Genomic DNA, 18,862 nt, shown 5'->3' on the forward strand with positions numbered 1-18,862 from the left:
TTAAGTCTTGGTGGACTGATGTGTCCAAAGTCATATCAGCGCATTAAGGTGGTTGCTTCGGCCTTGGGCATCGGCCGGTCCATTGCATTTGGGTCTTGGGTTGGGTAACATGTCTGGATCGGCTTGATAAAGTTGAAGGTCATTATGTTATTTAAAAACCATGTGGTCATTTAAAATTAGCAGCTAGGTAGCATTTTAAAATTTGGGCAAGTTGAGTGCTACATCACCCCCCCCCCCCCCCTCTCATCAAGGTGGCAGCCTTTTGGTATTATGATATGATATTCATGGCTAATGTCGATGCTTTCTCTGTCTTGAACTTAATTAACATGGTAAGATCCATGCCTGATGTTCAGGCCCAAGTTGGCACACCGCAACCAAAGAGAGAGGGACCGGCCACGCTAACAAACTAAGCTCCTTATTAATTACCCTCGACAGAGATGTAAATACACACCTAACGTACGAGATGGTGTTAGCCGCCTTCCAATCCTACGAAATGCCCAACTGCCACCATATTCACTTAACTGCAAACGTCCATGTGAAAAATTTCAACTAATTTGCTTGGGCACCTGCTCCGTGTGCATGTGGATGCATGTATATTCCTACTCGCGCTACAACCATCAAGGGGCAGAAAAAGAATGTAAATTCAGGACAATGGCAAGCACGATGAGGATGAGTCCACTGGACTCATTCATGTGAACTCAATCTGTTCTTGTCACGCCTTTTGGTCCCGGTCCAAGCCAGCCATCTGAGAATAGACTATTCCATCCGAGCACCGCGCATTTATGCATTCATCTATAAAATTCAGCAACGCACCAGATAACAACAACACAAAATACTGCTAGTACCAATAGCTCACTCTTCTTTTGGCCGTACTGTAGTAGCAGCAGGTGCATGCAGCTGATCGGCATAGGAGTATAGTAGGAGTGCTGTAGTATAGTAGAGTGAGTAGGGGCCGCCACCTCCATAAAAAAACAATCGCCCAGCACCCACTTGGCTGCATGTTTCCTCCCACAGCTCCTCTGAGTATATCTCTATTCTCCAGCGGATGCCTGCTTTATTGTTCTGATCCATCGCCTCTTCTTCCAGTATGACTGCAATCTGAGGGGAAGGGAGGGAGGGAGATGGGTCGTCCGAGTCCAGGGTGGAGCTCGTGCCTCCGCCATGGCCCCGTGCTCCTCTTGCCGCTGCTCCTGTCAGCTCTGTGTTCTTCCTGGAGGGCGGCCGCTCAGGCTCAGGCTCCGCCGCCACCGCCGCAGACCGAGCCGACCGAAGGTATGCAGTGGATTAGTAGTAGTAGCACGCATTCACTGCTCGTCTCTGGTTGTTAAGCTCTGTTTGGTTGACGGTTGTTGGTTGGTTTCTTGGCGGGGTGGAGTGCAGCGGCGGCGGTGAACGCGATACTGGGGAAGCTGGGGCTTTCGGCGCCGGCGTCGTGGAACATCAGCGGCAACCCCTGCAGCGGCGCCGCCACGGACGACACGCCGCTGGACGACAACCCAAACTTCAACCCGGCCATCAAGTGCGACTGCACCGACCAGAACGGCACCCTCTGCCACGTCACCAGACTGTAAGCTAGCTCTTCCTCTCTCACCACCCATTCCATATTTTTCTCGTCTGCTGAATTGCTGATGAGGACGACCCAGCTGATCAGTTGGAGAAGATGAACCATTTTGTTCTTGGTTGGATGGAGCAGGAAGATAAACTCGCTGGACGCGGCTGGCCCCATCCCCGAAGAGCTGCGGAACCTCACCCACCTCATCAAACTGTACGTCCTGTCCACCTCTAGCCTCAAGAGTGTTCACCAACAAAACCACTGTTCACCAACCAAGGAGCAATGCTACACTCACGGGGTGTTTACGGGGTTGATTAAGTATTAATGGCTAGGATTTAATTAAGGGCAGCGGGCCCATCAGTGAAGATCAGGGGGGGCGAATTATGAGAGGGCACGTTGGCCACTCCGTAAAGGTCCGTCAGATGCACCCCGTGAGTCTAGTATTATTGCTTGGCAATACTACTATGCCAAGTTAAAACCCCACGCCTTGATTAGCTAGACATCTTAGCTCAACTACGAGTGTATTACTTGCATGCACGATGTGGTTGATGAATTTTGCTTTCTGATTAAATATGAATATATGATGACTCTTGGATTAAATACGAAGTTTGCTTTCTGATTAAATATGATTTTTGATGTTATTCGGAATCGATACAACAATTTATAGATTTTTTATGATTAAAACTCTTATGGGAAAAAATATGCGAGTTTGGATTCCCAGGCTTCTAATCCATATGAAGTTCTGGTAAGTGCTCGTTTGTGGCATGCCTCGTAAAAAGCATTTTCATTGACTAAACCTTCATATAAATTCTAATTACTAATCAGAGTATAAACATAGTCCATCAACTTGAACTCGAATAACAAAAACATCTGCCTCTCAAGTGTGTATATTTCATCTCTTACCTCTGCCAAAAGATGTTTTGATGATGACGTGACAAAGTTTAGCACAAGTGGCAGTCCATGTACCATAAAAATAAATTAGAAAAAAGAGGGCGGGGGGTAAATATTCCATTAAAAGGATTAAGATTGTAGGAATTCTGAAAACTAGTACACATAACAGTCTGAAAAAATAATGTAGGATGCCTTATAATTAGAAATATGGAAAACCATGGGATTTGTAAAGTCACTAAGTTTCTTTCTAATTTATTCATTTTAAAAAACCATACTTTCCAATAATTTTTCTAGAAATATTATTGATAAATATAAATATAAATTTTCCTAAATTTTAATCGCAAGTATTCATTAAATTTTTTAAAAACAATGTTTAGTTTCTGACACTAGATTTTCTTAAAGTTTTTCGAAAAAATATAACCTATTTAATCCATTTTATCTTCAAATACTAAACTTAAAATAAAGAACTCATTTTTTTTTGCATTTTTCATCATTTTATTGATTTTGTACCACTTTTCTATGTTGCAACTCATGGAAAACTGCCTTTATGTCATGCTGAAACCACTTTCAGTGTGCCAAAATATCAAAACCGGATAGTTTTGTCAGTTGACGGACCAAAAATCTTTGGTATAAAAGTTCAAAGACTATACTTAAACTTTCCTGATAGTCAACAGACAAAGATATATCTTTTCACATTGGGGAATTTGTTTTTTGAGGTAATCTCATTGGGGAAATGTGATGGTGAATAACTCTAGATAACTACTGGGCCGGGTCCAGTGGGTCTGAAAGGACCCATGCCTTTTTCAGCTGTGCCCAGCCCTCTCGCGTATAGTTTTCAGCCCATCTGGCTATCCCTTCAATATCCATCGTTCCATTCCCAGCATTCCACCATCCCCTCAAAAAAAAAAATTTCCAGCATTCCACCACCAAAATGTCGCCCCCTAAAAAAAAACCCACCAAAATTTCGTTCGCTCAAAAAAAAAAAAAACGCCGGCGAGGTTAGCCGGGGATCGGCGCCGGCGCGCTCCGGCTCTCTTCCAGGGCGCAGTGGGCTTGCCTGCCCGCCCACCGCAACGGCGAGTCCGTCGCTCCTGCTCAGATTTTAAACTTCAAAGACAGTAGAGTGGCCCCAGTGCGCCACCGGTGTTCTGCAACGGAGCCGGAGGTATGCTCTCTTCACATTACAGTGGTGCGGATTGGCTCCATCGAGCACAAATATATCGGCGAGGACTATAAACCTAATAACAGTCAGCGCCTAGAATATTACAGCCGATTGTTCCAGGCCTAGGTTTTTTCCCCACAAATATTCCAGGTTCCATATCATGGGTGAAATCGGGCCAAGTTCTACAACCATAGAAATCAATATACTGCACAGTTTATCAAATTGGTGTTGAATTATTGGTTTTCAGTTACGACAAGCACCGAAGATCGATACATTGTCGATTAGATGTACAGTTTTGGGTCTCCCGAACTCAGTGTAAGATCTGTGTAATTAACGTTGTTTGTCTCTGATCTTGTCATTTCAGGGACTTCAGGAAAAATAGCTTGACCGGCCTGTTGCCAGCGTTCATCGGAGAACTGACTTCGCTGAAGTACATGTAAGGCTTTCGACTCAACACCTTTTTTGCATTAATCGTCTTGATTGATTTCAGCGGATCTTACACTCTTTTCCTCTAATGTCGCAAGAACCGTGGGCACCAATGCATTATCCGGACCTGTCCCAAAGGAGCTTTGGAATCTTACAGATCTCGTATCACTGTAAGATCCAATCTTGTCCTCCAATGAGTAATGTTAATTATTTGATAGTATCTTCTAATCATGTTTAATTTTGGATCATTTCTTGTATTAGTTGAACGAGTTCGGGTGTAAAATCGCTCGCACAAAAAGTGCATGACATTGTGTACTGTGGGGCTTGAAGTTTGCATAGACAGCATAGCAACACTATGTCTAAGTAGAGCAATAGAGTATATTCTTTCATGTGTCTTCCTGTTCATGCAAATTGAAACAGTTGGAATAGAAAACCTAACAAAACAGAGCATCTTTCTCATCAAATATCAAGAAACATTTGAACTTGTAAAAATGATTTAGTGGCACTTCCTTTTTAATATTGCTCTAGAGTTGACCTGGTTTACCGTTTATCTCATGCTTTCAGTGCATTGGGCTCAAACCATTTTAACGGCTCACTTCCAGATGAGCTGGGAAAATTGACAAAGCTTCAGCAGCTGTAAGTAATCTATTTACTCACTTTTACATTGCCATTTGCACATGCCCGCATGATCATCAGTGTTCTCTGCATTGTCCAGATCGATAATAGTCTTCTTGAATGGAAAATGATGTATGTCTTTGGAATGTAGGTACATTGATAGTAATGACTTCACCGGTCCTCTACCAGCGGCGCTGTCCCAGCTTACGAACTTGTCAACCTTGTAATTTTCCAAACCAAGATATCAGTGTAATTTATACTAAGGTTTCAACTTTCAACCAATAATCCAGGACACTCTTGTCATCGTGCATCCAGGTGGGCATCAGACAATAGTTTCACCGGGCAGATACCTGATTTTCTTGGGAGTTTGACCAACATGACCCAACTGTAAGATATATGTTCCACCAATCACTAATATTAAATGTTTTCAAACTTTTTCTTAGCATAAATGGTAGCCAAGGACATTAATAAATGGAAATGGCTTGCATTACTTCTTTACTAACAAAATACGTATGAGCTTGTAGGAGGCTCCAAGGGAACTCTTTTCAAGGACCGATTCCCAGAAGTCTTTCTAATCTTATCAAGTTGACAAGCCTGTAAGTTTTAGCAGTTTCAGTTTCACTAGCTGTGTTCTCATTGCAAAGATAAGCTTGTGGCACTGACAGACGCATTGAGTGTCTGAATATAACAGGAGAATAGGCGATATTGTAAATGGAAGCTCTTCAATGGCGTTTGTCGGAAACATGACATCTTTGGGTGAACTGTATGGCACGTTCTTTTTTGCTTTCCTTTCCATGTTAGTTTAAGATCCTGATGAGTAATCTATTTGACCTGCAGAGTATTGAGGAACAGCAAGATATCTGACACACTTGCATCAGTAGACTTCTCCAAATTTGTAAATCTGACTTTACTGTAAGCATTCTCCTTATCAGAAAAATCAGAGTCAAATGGAAGCCTTTCTACTATGGTATAATTTCAGTTAGAAGTGCGGTACTTTGTTGTCTGATACTCCTTGTCCCATTGGTGCAGGGATTTGAGTTTTAACAATATCACAGGCCAAATGCCTCAGTCAATCTTTGATCTTCCTATGCTTAGTTATCTGTAAGCGCATTACTTGTTAGCGTTTTCTCATAATGTTTCTTTTGAATCATGTTTCTCTAATGTTTGCAAATATCCCTCTTCATTAGATTTCTTGGCAATAATAGCCTTTCGGGAAGTCTACCAGCCACAAAATCTCCGCTACTTGCCAATTTGTATGACCATATGCTCCTTGATTTTCACTTCATATTGGCCTCTACAAGAAAATATGTCTCGATCTACTTACTAATTTGGTGTGTTCATTTTCAGAGATTTTTCATACAACCACCTCTCAGGAAGCTTTCCTTCTTGGGTTTCCCAGAAAAACCTACAATTGTATGCTTCATGATTATTACTGATTAAAGATACACAGCCACTCTGATTGAATTAAGCAACAAAATCTGATTTTCCACCCATCTTTTGTGTGTTGTGCTTAGGAATTTGGTGGCAAACGACTTTGTGATCGATAGCTCCAATAACAGGTACTTGCTGCATTTCATTTAATCCTGCCAAAATCATTTAGGAAAAAATATTCATCTCAGTGTGTTTTTTGAAGAATAATATATCCATATGAGCTTGTAAGTGGAATTAAAAAATATTCACCTTTTCCCCATTTGCAGTGTTTTGCCATTTGGGTTGAATTGTCTTCAGCGAAATACCCCCTGTTCTCTTGGCTCTCCGCAGTGTAAGCTTTCGACTCTTTGCATCTTTTAGTACACTACAGTAATTTTAGACCCTTAATTGCAGATTCCCAAGTAAAGATTACTGTTTTGTAACTTGTGTGCAGCTTCCTCCTTAGCGGTGGACTGTGGTGGTAGTAGAACCATATCAGGCTCAGACAATGCCATGTATCAGGCTGATAATGCCAATCTTGGTGCTGCGTCACATTATGTTGGGGGTGCACCTATCTGGGGTGTTAGCAGCAGTGGAAGATTCATGGATCCACCCAATGGAAGTTACATAATCTACAGCTCACGCCAATTTCAGAACACACTAGATTCTGGACTGTTCCAAACAGCAAGGATGTCACCATCGTCTTTGAGATACTATGGCATTGGACTCGAGAATGGAAACTATACAGTGACACTTCAGTTTGCAGAGTTTGACTCCCCTGATCCACAGGCTTGGAAAAGCAGAGCGAGAAGAGTTTTTGACATCTATCTCCAGGTAGCTTAGAAGCTTAAATTTCTATGTTGTCTGATATTTTTAGCTCATCTACTGTGAAACCAATACATTCTTTTGATTGGTGTCTGTATAGGGAGAGCGAAGGGAGCAGAACTTCGACATAAGAAAGGCTGCAGGAGGGAAATCTTTCGTTGTTGTAAAGAAGCAGTATGTTGTTCCTGTGGTAAAAAACTTCCTTGAGATTCATCTCTTTTGGGCTGGCAAGGGTACTTGCTGCATTCCTACTCAAGGCTACTATGGGCCTGCAATATCGGCTTTGAGCGCAACCCCAAGTATGAACCTGAACTGGAACTTCTTTGTTCTACACTACCATCTTGAAGTCAAATTTGAACTAAAACCGCGTCACTTATTTTGGGATGGAGGGAGTACTTGTATAACACAGTGGCCAGGGAAACATCTCACTGTAGTATCGACTGTGCCAGTGTTTTTCACTTTTACCACTGGTGTATTTAATATCTAAAACTGAACATGAAACTTTGATGTGAAAGATACTTACAATTTGAAATTAGTAATCAATCTTTTTTGTGACCGTTTTCATTAAAAAGATTAAGTGGTGCTCTGTAGTATAGTTCCTGCCAGTGTATGCTCACTGGTTGATTCATGTCTAAACAAGTTGAATGCCTTCTATATCAACTGAAAATTAGCATAAATGTTGGAAGACCCATGATGAGCGTAGAAATTCTACCTGATTCACATTTGTATTTGATTTAATCATAACTGTATTAAATTGCTCCTCTTGCAATGCAACTAAGCATCATTCAATGTTTTGCATACTCAAACTAAGTTAACTTTTTTCAGATTTCATCCCTACTGTGCATTACTCTGTGGACAAGAAGAGCAGCAGTAAAACTGGTGTGATTGTTGGAGTTGTAATTGGTGTTGCTGTTTGTTTGTTGGCTGCTCTTGCTGGAGTCTTTGTATGGAGGCAGAAAAGGAAAAAAATGTTATTGGAGTTAGAAGGTACTCCTTGATATTCCAGGGTCATATTGTTTACTTTGCTGTAGACAGAATTATGCTAAGGATCGTTTTTGCCTGTTGTGCAGAGCTGTACACTATAGTTGGAAGACCAAATGTATTCAGTTATAGTGAGCTAAGATCAGCCACCGAAAATTTTGATTCCAGTAACCTACTTGGTGCAGGAGGATATGGATCAGTTTACAAGGTTGGTTTGTTTTACTATATATCTGTACTAATTCAGGTGGGGATCCTCTCCCCCCCGGTGATTACTCAAAAAAAAACTATATATCTGTATTTGGTAAATGCTTAGAAACTGCTTGGTCATAATCTGAACTTGAACTTAGTATCCATCATAGTCAGATGATATGCGTAAATTAATCATTTTCAAGTGTATTCATTTGCTAGAACCTGGTTAAAGCCTGAGCTTAATTGATTAGTGCAACTTCCTTGCAGGGTAAGTTAAGTGATGGAAGAGTGGTGGCAGTGAAGCAGCTCTCTGAATCATCTAATCAGGGGAAAGTTCAATTTGCTACGGAAATAGAGACTATATCAAGGGTGCAACACCGTAATCTCGTGAAGTTGTATGGCTGCTGCCTCGAGAGCAAGACACCACTGTTGGTTTATGAGTGCCTGGAGAATGGAAGCCTTGATCACGCACTGTTTGGTATGATTTCATTCAAGATCGACTATGACTCTGCTGTGTTGAAACTTAATTTTGTAAAAATTAAAGCCCCTCAATGTTTATCTTCAGGAAAGGGAGGCTTGAACCTAGATTGGCCAAGACGATTCGAGATATGCTTAGGCATAGCAAGAGGTATAGCTTATCTTCACGAGGAGTCGAGCGTCCGCATTGTGCACAGGGACATTAAGGCCAGCAATGTCTTGCTAGATGCCGATCTCAACCCAAAGATCTCGGATTTCGGGCTTGCCAAGCTTTATGATGACAAGAAGACTCATGTGAGCACAAAAGTTGCAGGCACATTGTAAGTGCATCTCCATCGACGCAGCCCTCATGAGTTTGTCAAATTTGTTTGTAAATTTTCTGACGGTGATTGGCTGGCTTTCCTTTTCCAAAGTGGCTACCTTGCACCTGAGTACGCCATGAGAGGTCACATGACTGAGAAGATTGATGTTTTTGCATTCGGCGTGGTAGCGCTGGAGATTGTTGCTGGTGAATCAAACCATCACACTACGCTTGAAGAGGAGACAACTTATATATTTGAAAAGGTAAAGATCAATAAAAGCCACAGTACATTCGAAAGTTAAATTTTGAAATGTTCTCGAAAGTAAAGCGGCAGCTGTGCTTTGGTCGGTGTATTGTCGGCAAGATCTACAGTTGAAATTTGTACTACGATCACTGAAACTGTCTGATGTTTTCAGGTGTGGGATCTTTACGAGAATGGCAACCCCCTGGACTTTGTGGACCCCAAGCTCTTGAAGTTCAACAGCGAGGAGGTGCTCCGGGTGATCCGCGTCGCGCTCATCTGCACCCAGGGATCGCCCCACCGACGGCCGTCCATGTCAAGGGTGGTGTCAATGCTCACAGGAGACGCCGACATGGCCGGGGAGGAGGTGATCAAGCCGAGCTACATCACGGAGTGGCAGGTCAAGGCCGGGAGCAGCAGCAGCTACACGGGCACGAGCAGCCAGGCCGGCCTGTCGTCATCGTCGACCACGCAGCAGTCTTCCGGCGGCGGCCATGCTGCGGGCGGGGATGCCACGCCGGCGACCGGAAACCCGTCGCCGATCTTCACCTCCATCATCGACGAGGGCAGGTGAGGTGCGTGTGCGCGCCAAGGTGTTAGTAGTTGTCATCGCCAGGTGGTAGTATGGGCGAAGGAGAGTATTTTTATTTTCTCCTGCCGCGAATGCTAAATTATTTTCCTGGTGTATGAATGCAATAGCTTCCCAGATATATGTAAGCGGAAGATCTCCTTGCACATGCTCTACATGTACAGCACAGGACAATGGGCCCTATTGTCATTGACTTTGCAGTGATACTATGCACCGGGTGTCTTAATTACTTGATCTTCCTATGGTTCTGTAGGTGCACATCACATCTATTTATACATCAGAGCTGAAACACTTTGTCCAGCAACTCAAGCTTGTTGTCTGATACCTTTTTCTCCAGATTTTGTAGGCTCCGAGAGTAAGCAGGGAAGAGGAAGAAAGAGAGAGCACAAGAGCACTAGGAATGGGAACATGGAGGAAAGCTTAACTCCTCTGTTTTCACCTCTAGTGTTGGAGGTGCAAATATTCAGTTTTGTGCTTTCCTGATGTCTCCCATTCCTATGGTTCTTGAGCACTCCTCCCTCTTCCCTTTGGCTTGCACAATAGATAAATGCACAAATCGTAGATATGTATGCACATACTTAAATAACCTGAGATCTAGCTAGAAGGCTAGTCGAGAAGAGGAAGAAAAGAGAGCCTGAGAGCAGTGGGAGTGGGAACATGGAGGAAACCCTAACTTGCTTTGTTTTCACCTCTAGTGTAGGAGGTGAGAATTCAGCTTGGTGTTTCCCGATGCCTCCTATTCCTATTGTTCTCAAGCACTCCTTCCTTTTCTTTTGGCTTGCTTGGTTGCTTTAGCGTAGAAAGAAAATATGTGCACACATATCCGATGTGAGATCTCAAAAGCGAGCTAGGAAGAGGAAGAAAGAGAGGGCCCGAGAGCGGTGGGAATGAGAACATAGAGGAAAACCTAACTTATTGGTTCTTCATCTCTTGTGTTGTGATGGGAATTTGGTTTGGTATTTCCCGATGCCTCTCATTCCTATCGTTCTTATGCACTCCTTCCTCTTCCTTTTTGTTTGCTAAATTGCTATAGCAGAAAAAACATATATGTGCAAATATATTCATGTTATATGAGATGTCCAATGTGAGACAGGAAGTGAAAGAAAAAACGACCTAAGAGCAGTAAGCACGGGAACATGATGGAACGCTAAAGACCTTAGATCCTTGTTTAACAGAGGCTTTGTTTTGAGTTTTCATGTTGCCACACATGCCTATTTTTTTAAACCTTGGCACCCATGCCTATTTTTTTAAACCTTGGCACCCATGCCTATTGTTCTTTGGTTCTCCTTCCTCTCCATTTTGGACCACACAACATAAAAAGGATTCCTAGTTTTAAAATGATTTCGTTCAAGTTCATACACCATGCATAGTTAGATTGCTATTTTTTGTCTTTGTTTCTCTGGCATGCCTTAATCCATTCACAAGATAAGATGCCGGCTTAACAGGCAAATTGCTTTATAGTACATGATAATTTGGTAGTATTGTTTCATTTGTAAGATTCTACTTGCACCATGAAACACACCAAGACATTTAATTTACCTGTCAGATATTGCATACATGAAGTACACATCGCTATATCTGGAAAAGGGCCAGTTAATTGTAGAAACATAAATAAACACACTTTCAGGCTTGTTAAGATGAGACACACAATGATGCAGATTCTTCACTAGTTCCCTTATACTGAACTCATGATGTAGAGAAAATCGTATCAATGACACGCCAATGCCAACCACTGTAGATAGGAGTCATAGCAGAAATTAGATTGGCAAAGATGAGAGTCAGCTCATAAAACATGTAACAACACATGCATTGCAGCTTGTTTTTAGCATCCACCCTGTAAAATGATCTAAATCAGCAAATTGTTCCTAAAGACTTCACACATGCACATAGCAAACTAATGGATATATACGCAGGCTAGCAAGGAACAACCGATTCAAAAACTCTAAAATCCAATGGAATTTGTACACGATCATAAAATGATGTCTTTTATAGATTGTTTATACGTGCGAGATAAGGCCCCACTCTTGAACCTCGGTGGCTGTTTGTGTTGCAACGGTAATTTGATCCTTCAAGTCATGGTACAAGGTTGTAACTGGGAAGTCCTTCAATGGGTGGAAGAAGTAAAGAGATATCTAAGGATCTCGTTCTTTGTATCTGAACATTGTCCCTGAAATACTAGGTGGTTCATCATGTTGCTTAGGCGATCCATGTTGAACCGATGTCTACAATGAGTTTAGACTGAATATATGATCATTATACCTTCATGTATTTTCCTCATAGGGGTTGTGGCTAATGATTTCCTTGGAGATACATTTTCCTATTTTCCCTCCTTCCATGTACATTGTTGTGTACAACCTTTAGAATTTGGATACTAAATTACTTATAGAACAATAGCCCTAGCCATATACACATTTTCTCTCTTGATAAAATGGCATATATACATTTGGTTTTACTACTATGATATCTCTAGAATCATGGACTAATCATATTTTTCCATTTGTAATGGTGTACATCGGCTCTGAAATACCTTGTGTAAAAATTTGTTGTCACTTCAGTGCCCCCCCATTGTTCTATATTGTTTTCAAGTGTACTTGTTTAATTTTTTCAGGTTCATATTATTTTATCTCATGACTTCTTATTGCTACACTTCTTCATACTGTATAAATGCACATGCCGATGAGGATATTATGTACTAGTTTTAGATATGGGTAACAGGGTAAGCAAAAAAGATTTGGATTCACTTGCTCTAATTTATGAGTAAAGGACAATAGGACAGGGCTCCATGATTATGAGCCCCACCATCATTGACAATACAATTATGCCCCATGCACTCCTCTATGGTTCTCCATATGGTGCACCACCTGTTATTTATGCCTCAAAGCTGAAACACTTTGTCTAGCAATTCAAGCTTGTTGTTTGAGAGGTTTTGATTCGTTAGATTTGTAGGCTCCGAGAGTAAGCATGAAGAGAAGGAAAGCCCTCCTTGTTTATTTGCACCTCTAGTGTTGGAGGTGCAAATATTTGGCATGGATCCTTTCTTGATGCCTCCCATTCCTATTGTCCTTGTGCACTCCTTCCTCTTCCTTTTGTCCTATACAATAGCTTTGATGGAGAAACAGTAGACATGTCGTGGTATTTCCGCGGCAGATGTCCTCATAGGACTTAGTCGCGAGGCCATAACGTCGAGTGGTAGATCAAAGGGGTTAAGTGGACACGAAGGACACGAGGGTTTATACAGGTTCGGTCCCTCTTGGAGAGGTAAAAGCCTACGTCCTGTTTTGGGTGTATCGATTATGATCTCGAGGCTCAGGTGCGCTAGGCCAACCCTAAAGCTCGAGAGATTGTCAGTCAACCCCTCCAACCTGGGGCTCCCCTTTATATATAGGTAGAGGCCCGGGTCGTACATGAGAGTCCAAGCTGAGAACGAGTCTACAACTTGTTCCCTAAGTAAAGAAAACACATACATGGCGGTTTACAAACAGGCCTAGGCCAGCACACAATGAGCCAGCCCAGCGGAGGGCGGCTCATCCTCCTCCTGATGATCTTCAGTAGAATACGGCCCACCTGGCCCAACTCCTTGTAAGTCGTCGTTGGTGACCTGGCCCTGGACGGGCGGGTTATATCCTGGGGTCATATCCCCAACATTAGCCCTCAAGCTGATTTGAACTTGTTCATTTCAAGCTTCTGGATCGTTTTACTCTAAGCGAATCTCTCGCATTGTGCCGGTTTAAAAGCCAACTCGCGCAGTCTTCTTTGACTTGCCGCTTGAAAATTCTATGACGTCATTCAACAAATCGTAATGAATCTCTCATGACGTCATCCATACCTTGAGTGGATCTGACAGGCGCGATAATCGAGGCATCTGCTGGCACTGTAGATCCTAATTTTTCGCGCCTGCCTTTTGCAATTCCACCTCCTTTTAAATACCCCCTCAGGGTTTCATTTTTTGTTTGCCGCTTCTGCTTCTTCTCCTTCCTCTCGCCGTCGCGTCTGAAGCTCTGCCGCCTCCCGCCAAGCTCGCCGGCGTCCGAGGTCCAAGCATCTCAGGGGGTGTCATCGCAAGCCGCTCTCAATCGCACGAGGATCTCTCCCCCGTAGTTCAGGTACTTATCACCATTGACTTGGATTATTTCAAAACCCCCAAACCTAGTTCATCATGTTCTTGACTTCGACGGCGCCGCCATGAATGTCGCGGTCGCCTTTGGTCGGCCATGTCACTGCTTTTATCTAGGGGAAAGTCTTTCTCCTTTGTTCGCAGTCGAAAATAGATCTGATATAGTTCATTAGGGTTGGAGATGCAAACCATACTAGCCCATTGTTCCTGCATATGAACTCATTAAGAACTGCTTTTATTTCCCTTTAAACTGAATATTCAGATCTGTGATTTTCTCCACTTCATTTGAAATTTGTTGTTGCAACACTTAGTGAATATTGGCACCCCCCCCCCCCGCCATAGAACGAGCTACCCCTCTGACTAGGGCGACTTAACATTGCAAAGTTTCCCAACAACTGGCGTTTACTTAGTATTCTTATCCGTAAATCTGCTCTTCCAGGGTTCCCTTTTATTTGTGACGTAATTGCTGATCATTGATCTTGTCCCAATGGCCATGATGATAGGGCGGCTCACAACTTGTTTTCTTAAACCACCTGCCATACGATGTTTAGTTGTAAATCACCTCTGACACTGTTTATGCTTTAAATCATACTTAGGCTAAAACATGTCGAGATCCAAATCCAAGGAACCGAATGTCTGCAACTGGGTCGCTTCCCAGGTCTCGAATGTCATTATGCAGGATTACATAAGCCAGTGACTCTTGTCTGCAAAGGAGGCTGCTACCTGCCGGGTTCCAATGGGCGAGTGTCCCCCAACTCCCAAAGACGGGGAGGTCATTATCTTTACTGACCATATGTTAAGGGGCTTTTCCCCACCCGGCTCGAAATTCTTTAGAGACGTCGTCCACTTTTACGGTCTACACCCACAGGATCTTGGCCCTAACTCCATCGTGATGTGCCAATTTCAAGTCATATGTGAGGTATATGTGCAAGTAGAGCCGTCAGTGACTCTCCAGAGAGTTTTTCTATGTCAACAAACAGTGTGAAACCGCAAAGGGCCTTAGCCTAGAGCTCGGAGGAGTCTCATTCCAGAGGCGAAGGGATACTAATTTCCCTGCTGCTCAGCTGCAGAGTCACCCAAAGGGTTGGAATAAGACTTGGTTTTATTGTAAAAACACTACGCCAGAGGATGAAAATCCTTTACCGGGTTACCGTCCAGCCCGGCTTTCTCTTTCGGCGGCTTACCCTGGTTGGCCGTCACCTGAGGAACGAGCACAAGTAAGCGGCCTTCGCTCAAAGGTGGGCACGTTGGTGGCCAACGGATTGACCTAGCACGTTGTTGGATCTCTTGGTGGATAATGCCATTAAGCCGCCGCTCCAACTTGATGCATGCTTACAATGTTCAAACGACTGATCCTCAGTGGAGCAGCTCAACCAACTTTACCGAAGCGGAGGCTGATGAAGCAGTGAGGTCCTTGCTCAAGGTCCCTTCCACAGACAGCGGCAATTTCGGGCTGGCGCCATTTTGTACATCTACCCCGCCACCCCCTGTAAGTGTTTGGAAATAAAGTTAACCATAGCTTACGCGTCCTTCAATCATGTGATCATTTGATGTTTTTCTTGGCAGGAAAACGACCCTTTCTGGAAAAAACGACCAATGGTGAAGAAAACGACCACTAAGCGTCGTAAGGCTGTGTCGGGTGAAGACCCCAAACCCAAAAAGAAAGCCAAGACCGTCTCTGATCTAGAGGCCTCTGAAGAGTCGCCTGAAGATGACCCGACCCTTAATGAGTCACCTCAAGATGATGATTCAGAGGTAAAACTTCTTTTCTTTGACCAACTCATGATCCTCTGACTGCTTATAATATTCCTATTATCAACGCGTTTCCTAGGACGACGCCGGTGAGAGCCGAGCCGAAGATGTTGAGGTAATATCTATCTCATCTGAATCAGATGTTCATGTTCCTATAAAGCTGAGAAAGGCAGTGAGAAAGGTGCCTTTTTCCCATCCACTTGCTTATTTGGGCCCTGATTTCTTAATGAAGAAAATGCAGTATGCTAGCTCATCTCGGCAAGGAGCAGGTGGCGACTCTGGTGCTTCAATGGACGGCTCAGATTCTGCACCAAATCCTGGCAAACGTGCCAATGAGGTGCCTCACAGTCCAACCCCTTCTTACCCCCGAGCCGGCTTATTTAAACAGCCTCTTAACTCATCTGATTCGGGCTATCAGGAGTCGCCATTGACGTCAGAGGACTCATCAGGGTCCCTGTTGGCTCCAATGATTATCAAGCCAGGGTAAGTTTGCATGTGATCAAGACGTATTTCTTTGACCAGGCTTTGAATGTTGGTTAACACTGTTGTACACCTTATGTAACTGTAGGGCCAAGGCAAAGAAAAAGAAATTTGGCGAGGCTAGCTCGACATCAGAGCCGCTCGTGACTCATGAAGAAACTGCCAAGGACCAAACTGAGGAGACTCATGAGGTTGTGGAGCAGGATAACCCGCCGCCAGGTGATGACGCGGACATGCAGGCAAAAGATATCGATAATCAACCGGAAGTTAACACGTCATCTCCTGCTTGTGAGCTGAAGTCGAAAACGGCGGCTAATGAAGCAACCACGTCTCCTCTCCAGGATGATCTTATCATTACAAGGACTGAGTTCAAAGCTCCTGAGCCATCACAAGCTTTGGCAAAAGTGTAACTCAAGGGCGAGTCTCAAGTTTCGGCCAAAGGGAAGGAAAAACTTGAGCTACCAAACTTGGAAGAGCTGAACGCCGCTGAGCTCCATGATACTTATTTGACTCGGCTGTCTGAGAGCCGGAATATGGAAGCTAGCATGGTCAACATGCTGATAAGAAAATATGAGGTATATCTTGCATCTTGAGAATTTACCACTTAGATGTTCATATCTTTAATAGCCGCCCAATCCTGAATACGAAACATTACAATTCGTATGCAGGGTTGTAAAAACATAGTTGGTAGAAATGTGTAGCCCCCAATGGCCGCTTGATTCTCTGAATCAGCTGGGTCTTGCTTAAATATATTCTACTGGTATGGTCCTGAAAAGAGGTAAGTTTGATATTTCGACAAGGGCAGAGTTATCATGCCAATGTAGGCTGGCTCTTATTGTTGATACACAAAAAACTCGATTGTGCATTAGCCCCCAAGTGCCATGTAGAGTACTGGTAGTCTGCTTGGGACTTTCAAAGTGGTTTAATCCATGTAATCTCTATGTGAACAGGAGCTGCTGACTGAAGCGCAAGGCAAACTGACCAGCTGCCAGGAAAACCTCAAGGCGGAGCAAAAGCTAAGGGTAGATGCCGAAGCAACCGCTGTTGATTGAGAAAAAGCAGTAGTTGTGGCGGATGAAAAACTTAAGGCCTAGCTTGCAGAACACAAGAAAGAGAAAATAACTCTGAAAAAGCATGCCCAAGACGTAGAAGGGCGACTAAAATCCGTGGTGGATGAGCTTGCTGGATTGAAGAGGCATATCTTCGAAATGACTCAGCTGTATTTGGTAAGTTGCCCTATCCTTGTAATGTTCATAATGATATGATGAAGAAGAAAACTCACTGGACCATCCTTCCTTTGGTAGGTAAGAGAAGTTTGGGCCTGAAAAAGGAGCCTCTTGTGCAATTGAAGGCGGCTTATACCCTCCTTGAGCAGTTATATACTGGAAGTTTGCGTACCATCCGCTATATAGTGGGTGCAGCAGATATACCAAAGACCATCAAGGAGACGCTCAACATGCTATCAACATTGCCGAGTCAAGTGGGAGAACTGAAAAGATCGTCAGCGCGTTCAGCCGCCATGTATGCGCTGACCCGGGCCAAAGCCCATAATGAAGACATGGACGTGTCTGAATTAGCTGACGGCTTCCCAAAATTAAACTATGACGGTAAAGCATTCACCAGGGATGATTATACCCGCCTGCAAAAAGAGACCCGTTCTATGGCTACCAAACTCGCACAAGAAGTGAATTTGGATAGGTACCAGGCGGGTTTTGATGAGGCGGGTAAACGCATAGAGCAACCCAACTTCAAGACTGTCAGCCTGATCCCTGCCGGACGTAAGGACTGTTTTGCCTCTAACGTTGACCCCTCCGAACTTATTGAAGAGGGTGATTTCTTTGAAGCTTTGTCAACCATTGATTGGGATCCTTATGATGTTCAGATCGTCGAAGCAATAAAGATGGCGCAGGGTGAAGAACAGGCGGCTCAAAAGTAGCCCAACTGTGGCGGGTAGAACTATCAATGGCACAGGTTCAAAAAGACTTCTTGATTATTTTTGAGAGCCCTTCTGTGGCCATGTAATAGGATAGTAAAACTTCTGGCTATGGCATCGTGCACCTGTTTGATAACTGTTGATCATGATGAGGTGTAAAACCTCTAAGTATTTGTGTGCAAGGTCTTGACCTGATCGTAATCCTTTTAAAAAATCTTGAGAAAACGATGTATGATCTTGGTGTGTTAAGATCCCATAAAGGTCATAGAGGCGAGTTATGGCGGCTGAACATGTAAGACGAAACCAGTGTAATATAAAACTAGCGGCTCAAGGGCCAGTCATAATCATGAAAAATAGCCCGAAACAAAAAAAACACAACATAGAAATGTTAAGTCGGCATTCGAGGCTCGACAGACTTTGCTTTCGAGGCTTAAGTCTCACTTCAAAGAAGTGTTTGGCGTGATAGCCCTTGGAGTATCCTCGCTGTTGTAAACCGGCTCTCGCATGACACAAACGTCGTTTGAACCTTGCAAAGTTATAATAAGCAACTTGGCAAGAGTACAGCGGGTCATACGATCGGAGAGGCAACAAGTAAACAAGCGGGTTTAACCAAGATTAATGGCGTTTTGGTGCCAGTCAAAAGGGTGAGATAGCTGCATCACAATTGCTGATAGGCTCTGCTTCGACCCACTTGGTAAACTTATCGACAGCAACCAACAAGTGGGTTTCCTTATCTTGGGATGGTTTAAACGGACCAACCATGTCGAGCCCCCAGACCGCAAAGGGCCAAGTTATTGGGATCATCCTGAGTTCCTGAGCCGGCACGTGAGCCTGACGTGCGAACTTCTGACATCCATCACACCTTTTGACTATGTCCTCGGTGTCAGCATGAGCCGTGAGCCAGAAAAAACCGTGACGAAAAGC

The 18,862-nt window shown here is 43.6% G+C and overlaps 1 protein-coding gene across 2 annotated transcripts; it reads left to right on the forward strand.

Annotated features, from left to right (window-relative positions):
- The first annotated feature begins 988 nt into the window (after window positions 1-988).
- On the forward strand, window positions 989-9,888 carry LOC109752545 (probable LRR receptor-like serine/threonine-protein kinase At1g56130). Of its 2 annotated transcripts, XM_020311441.4 has the most exons (24): window positions 989-1,272; window positions 1,381-1,567; window positions 1,694-1,765; window positions 3,970-4,041; window positions 4,130-4,201; window positions 4,596-4,667; window positions 4,798-4,869; window positions 4,962-5,033; window positions 5,171-5,242; window positions 5,338-5,409; window positions 5,484-5,558; window positions 5,676-5,747; window positions 5,834-5,899; window positions 5,994-6,059; window positions 6,161-6,205; window positions 6,344-6,408; window positions 6,511-6,890; window positions 6,982-7,180; window positions 7,707-7,868; window positions 7,952-8,070; window positions 8,319-8,529; window positions 8,617-8,848; window positions 8,942-9,092; window positions 9,246-9,888. In XM_020311441.4, exons 1-24 carry the CDS (start codon window positions 1,122-1,124, stop codon window positions 9,642-9,644), a joined length of 3,156 nt encoding a protein of 1,051 aa, XP_020167030.1. In that variant the 5' UTR covers window positions 989-1,121; the 3' UTR covers window positions 9,645-9,888. The 2 variants fall into 2 exon arrangements, with proteins under 2 accessions (XP_020167030.1, XP_073365051.1); XM_073508950.1 differs by having other exon boundaries at window positions 8,319-8,848.
- The last annotated feature ends 8,974 nt before the right edge of the window (window positions 9,889-18,862 follow it).

The sequence above is a fragment of the Aegilops tauschii genome, chromosome 2, assembly GCF_002575655.3.
Source record: "Aegilops tauschii subsp. strangulata cultivar AL8/78 chromosome 2, Aet v6.0, whole genome shotgun sequence".
Classification (NCBI taxonomy): Eukaryota; Viridiplantae; Streptophyta; class Magnoliopsida; order Poales; family Poaceae; genus Aegilops; species Aegilops tauschii.

What these genes read in the sequence shown, in the direction of transcription:
- LOC109752545 (XM_073508950.1), top strand. Translation starts at nt 1,122, where the DNA reads ATGGGTCGTCCGAGTCCAGGGTGGAGCTCGTGCCTCCGCCATGGCCCC. An exon ending in CTTATCAAGTTGACAAGCCT is followed by an intron (nt 5,243 to 5,337) that starts GTAAGTTTTAGC and finishes TGAATATAACAG; the next exon opens with GAGAATAGGCGATATTGTAA. An exon ending in TTTTTGACATCTATCTCCAG is followed by an intron (nt 6,891 to 6,981) that starts GTAGCTTAGAAG and finishes GTGTCTGTATAG; the next exon opens with GGAGAGCGAAGGGAGCAGAA.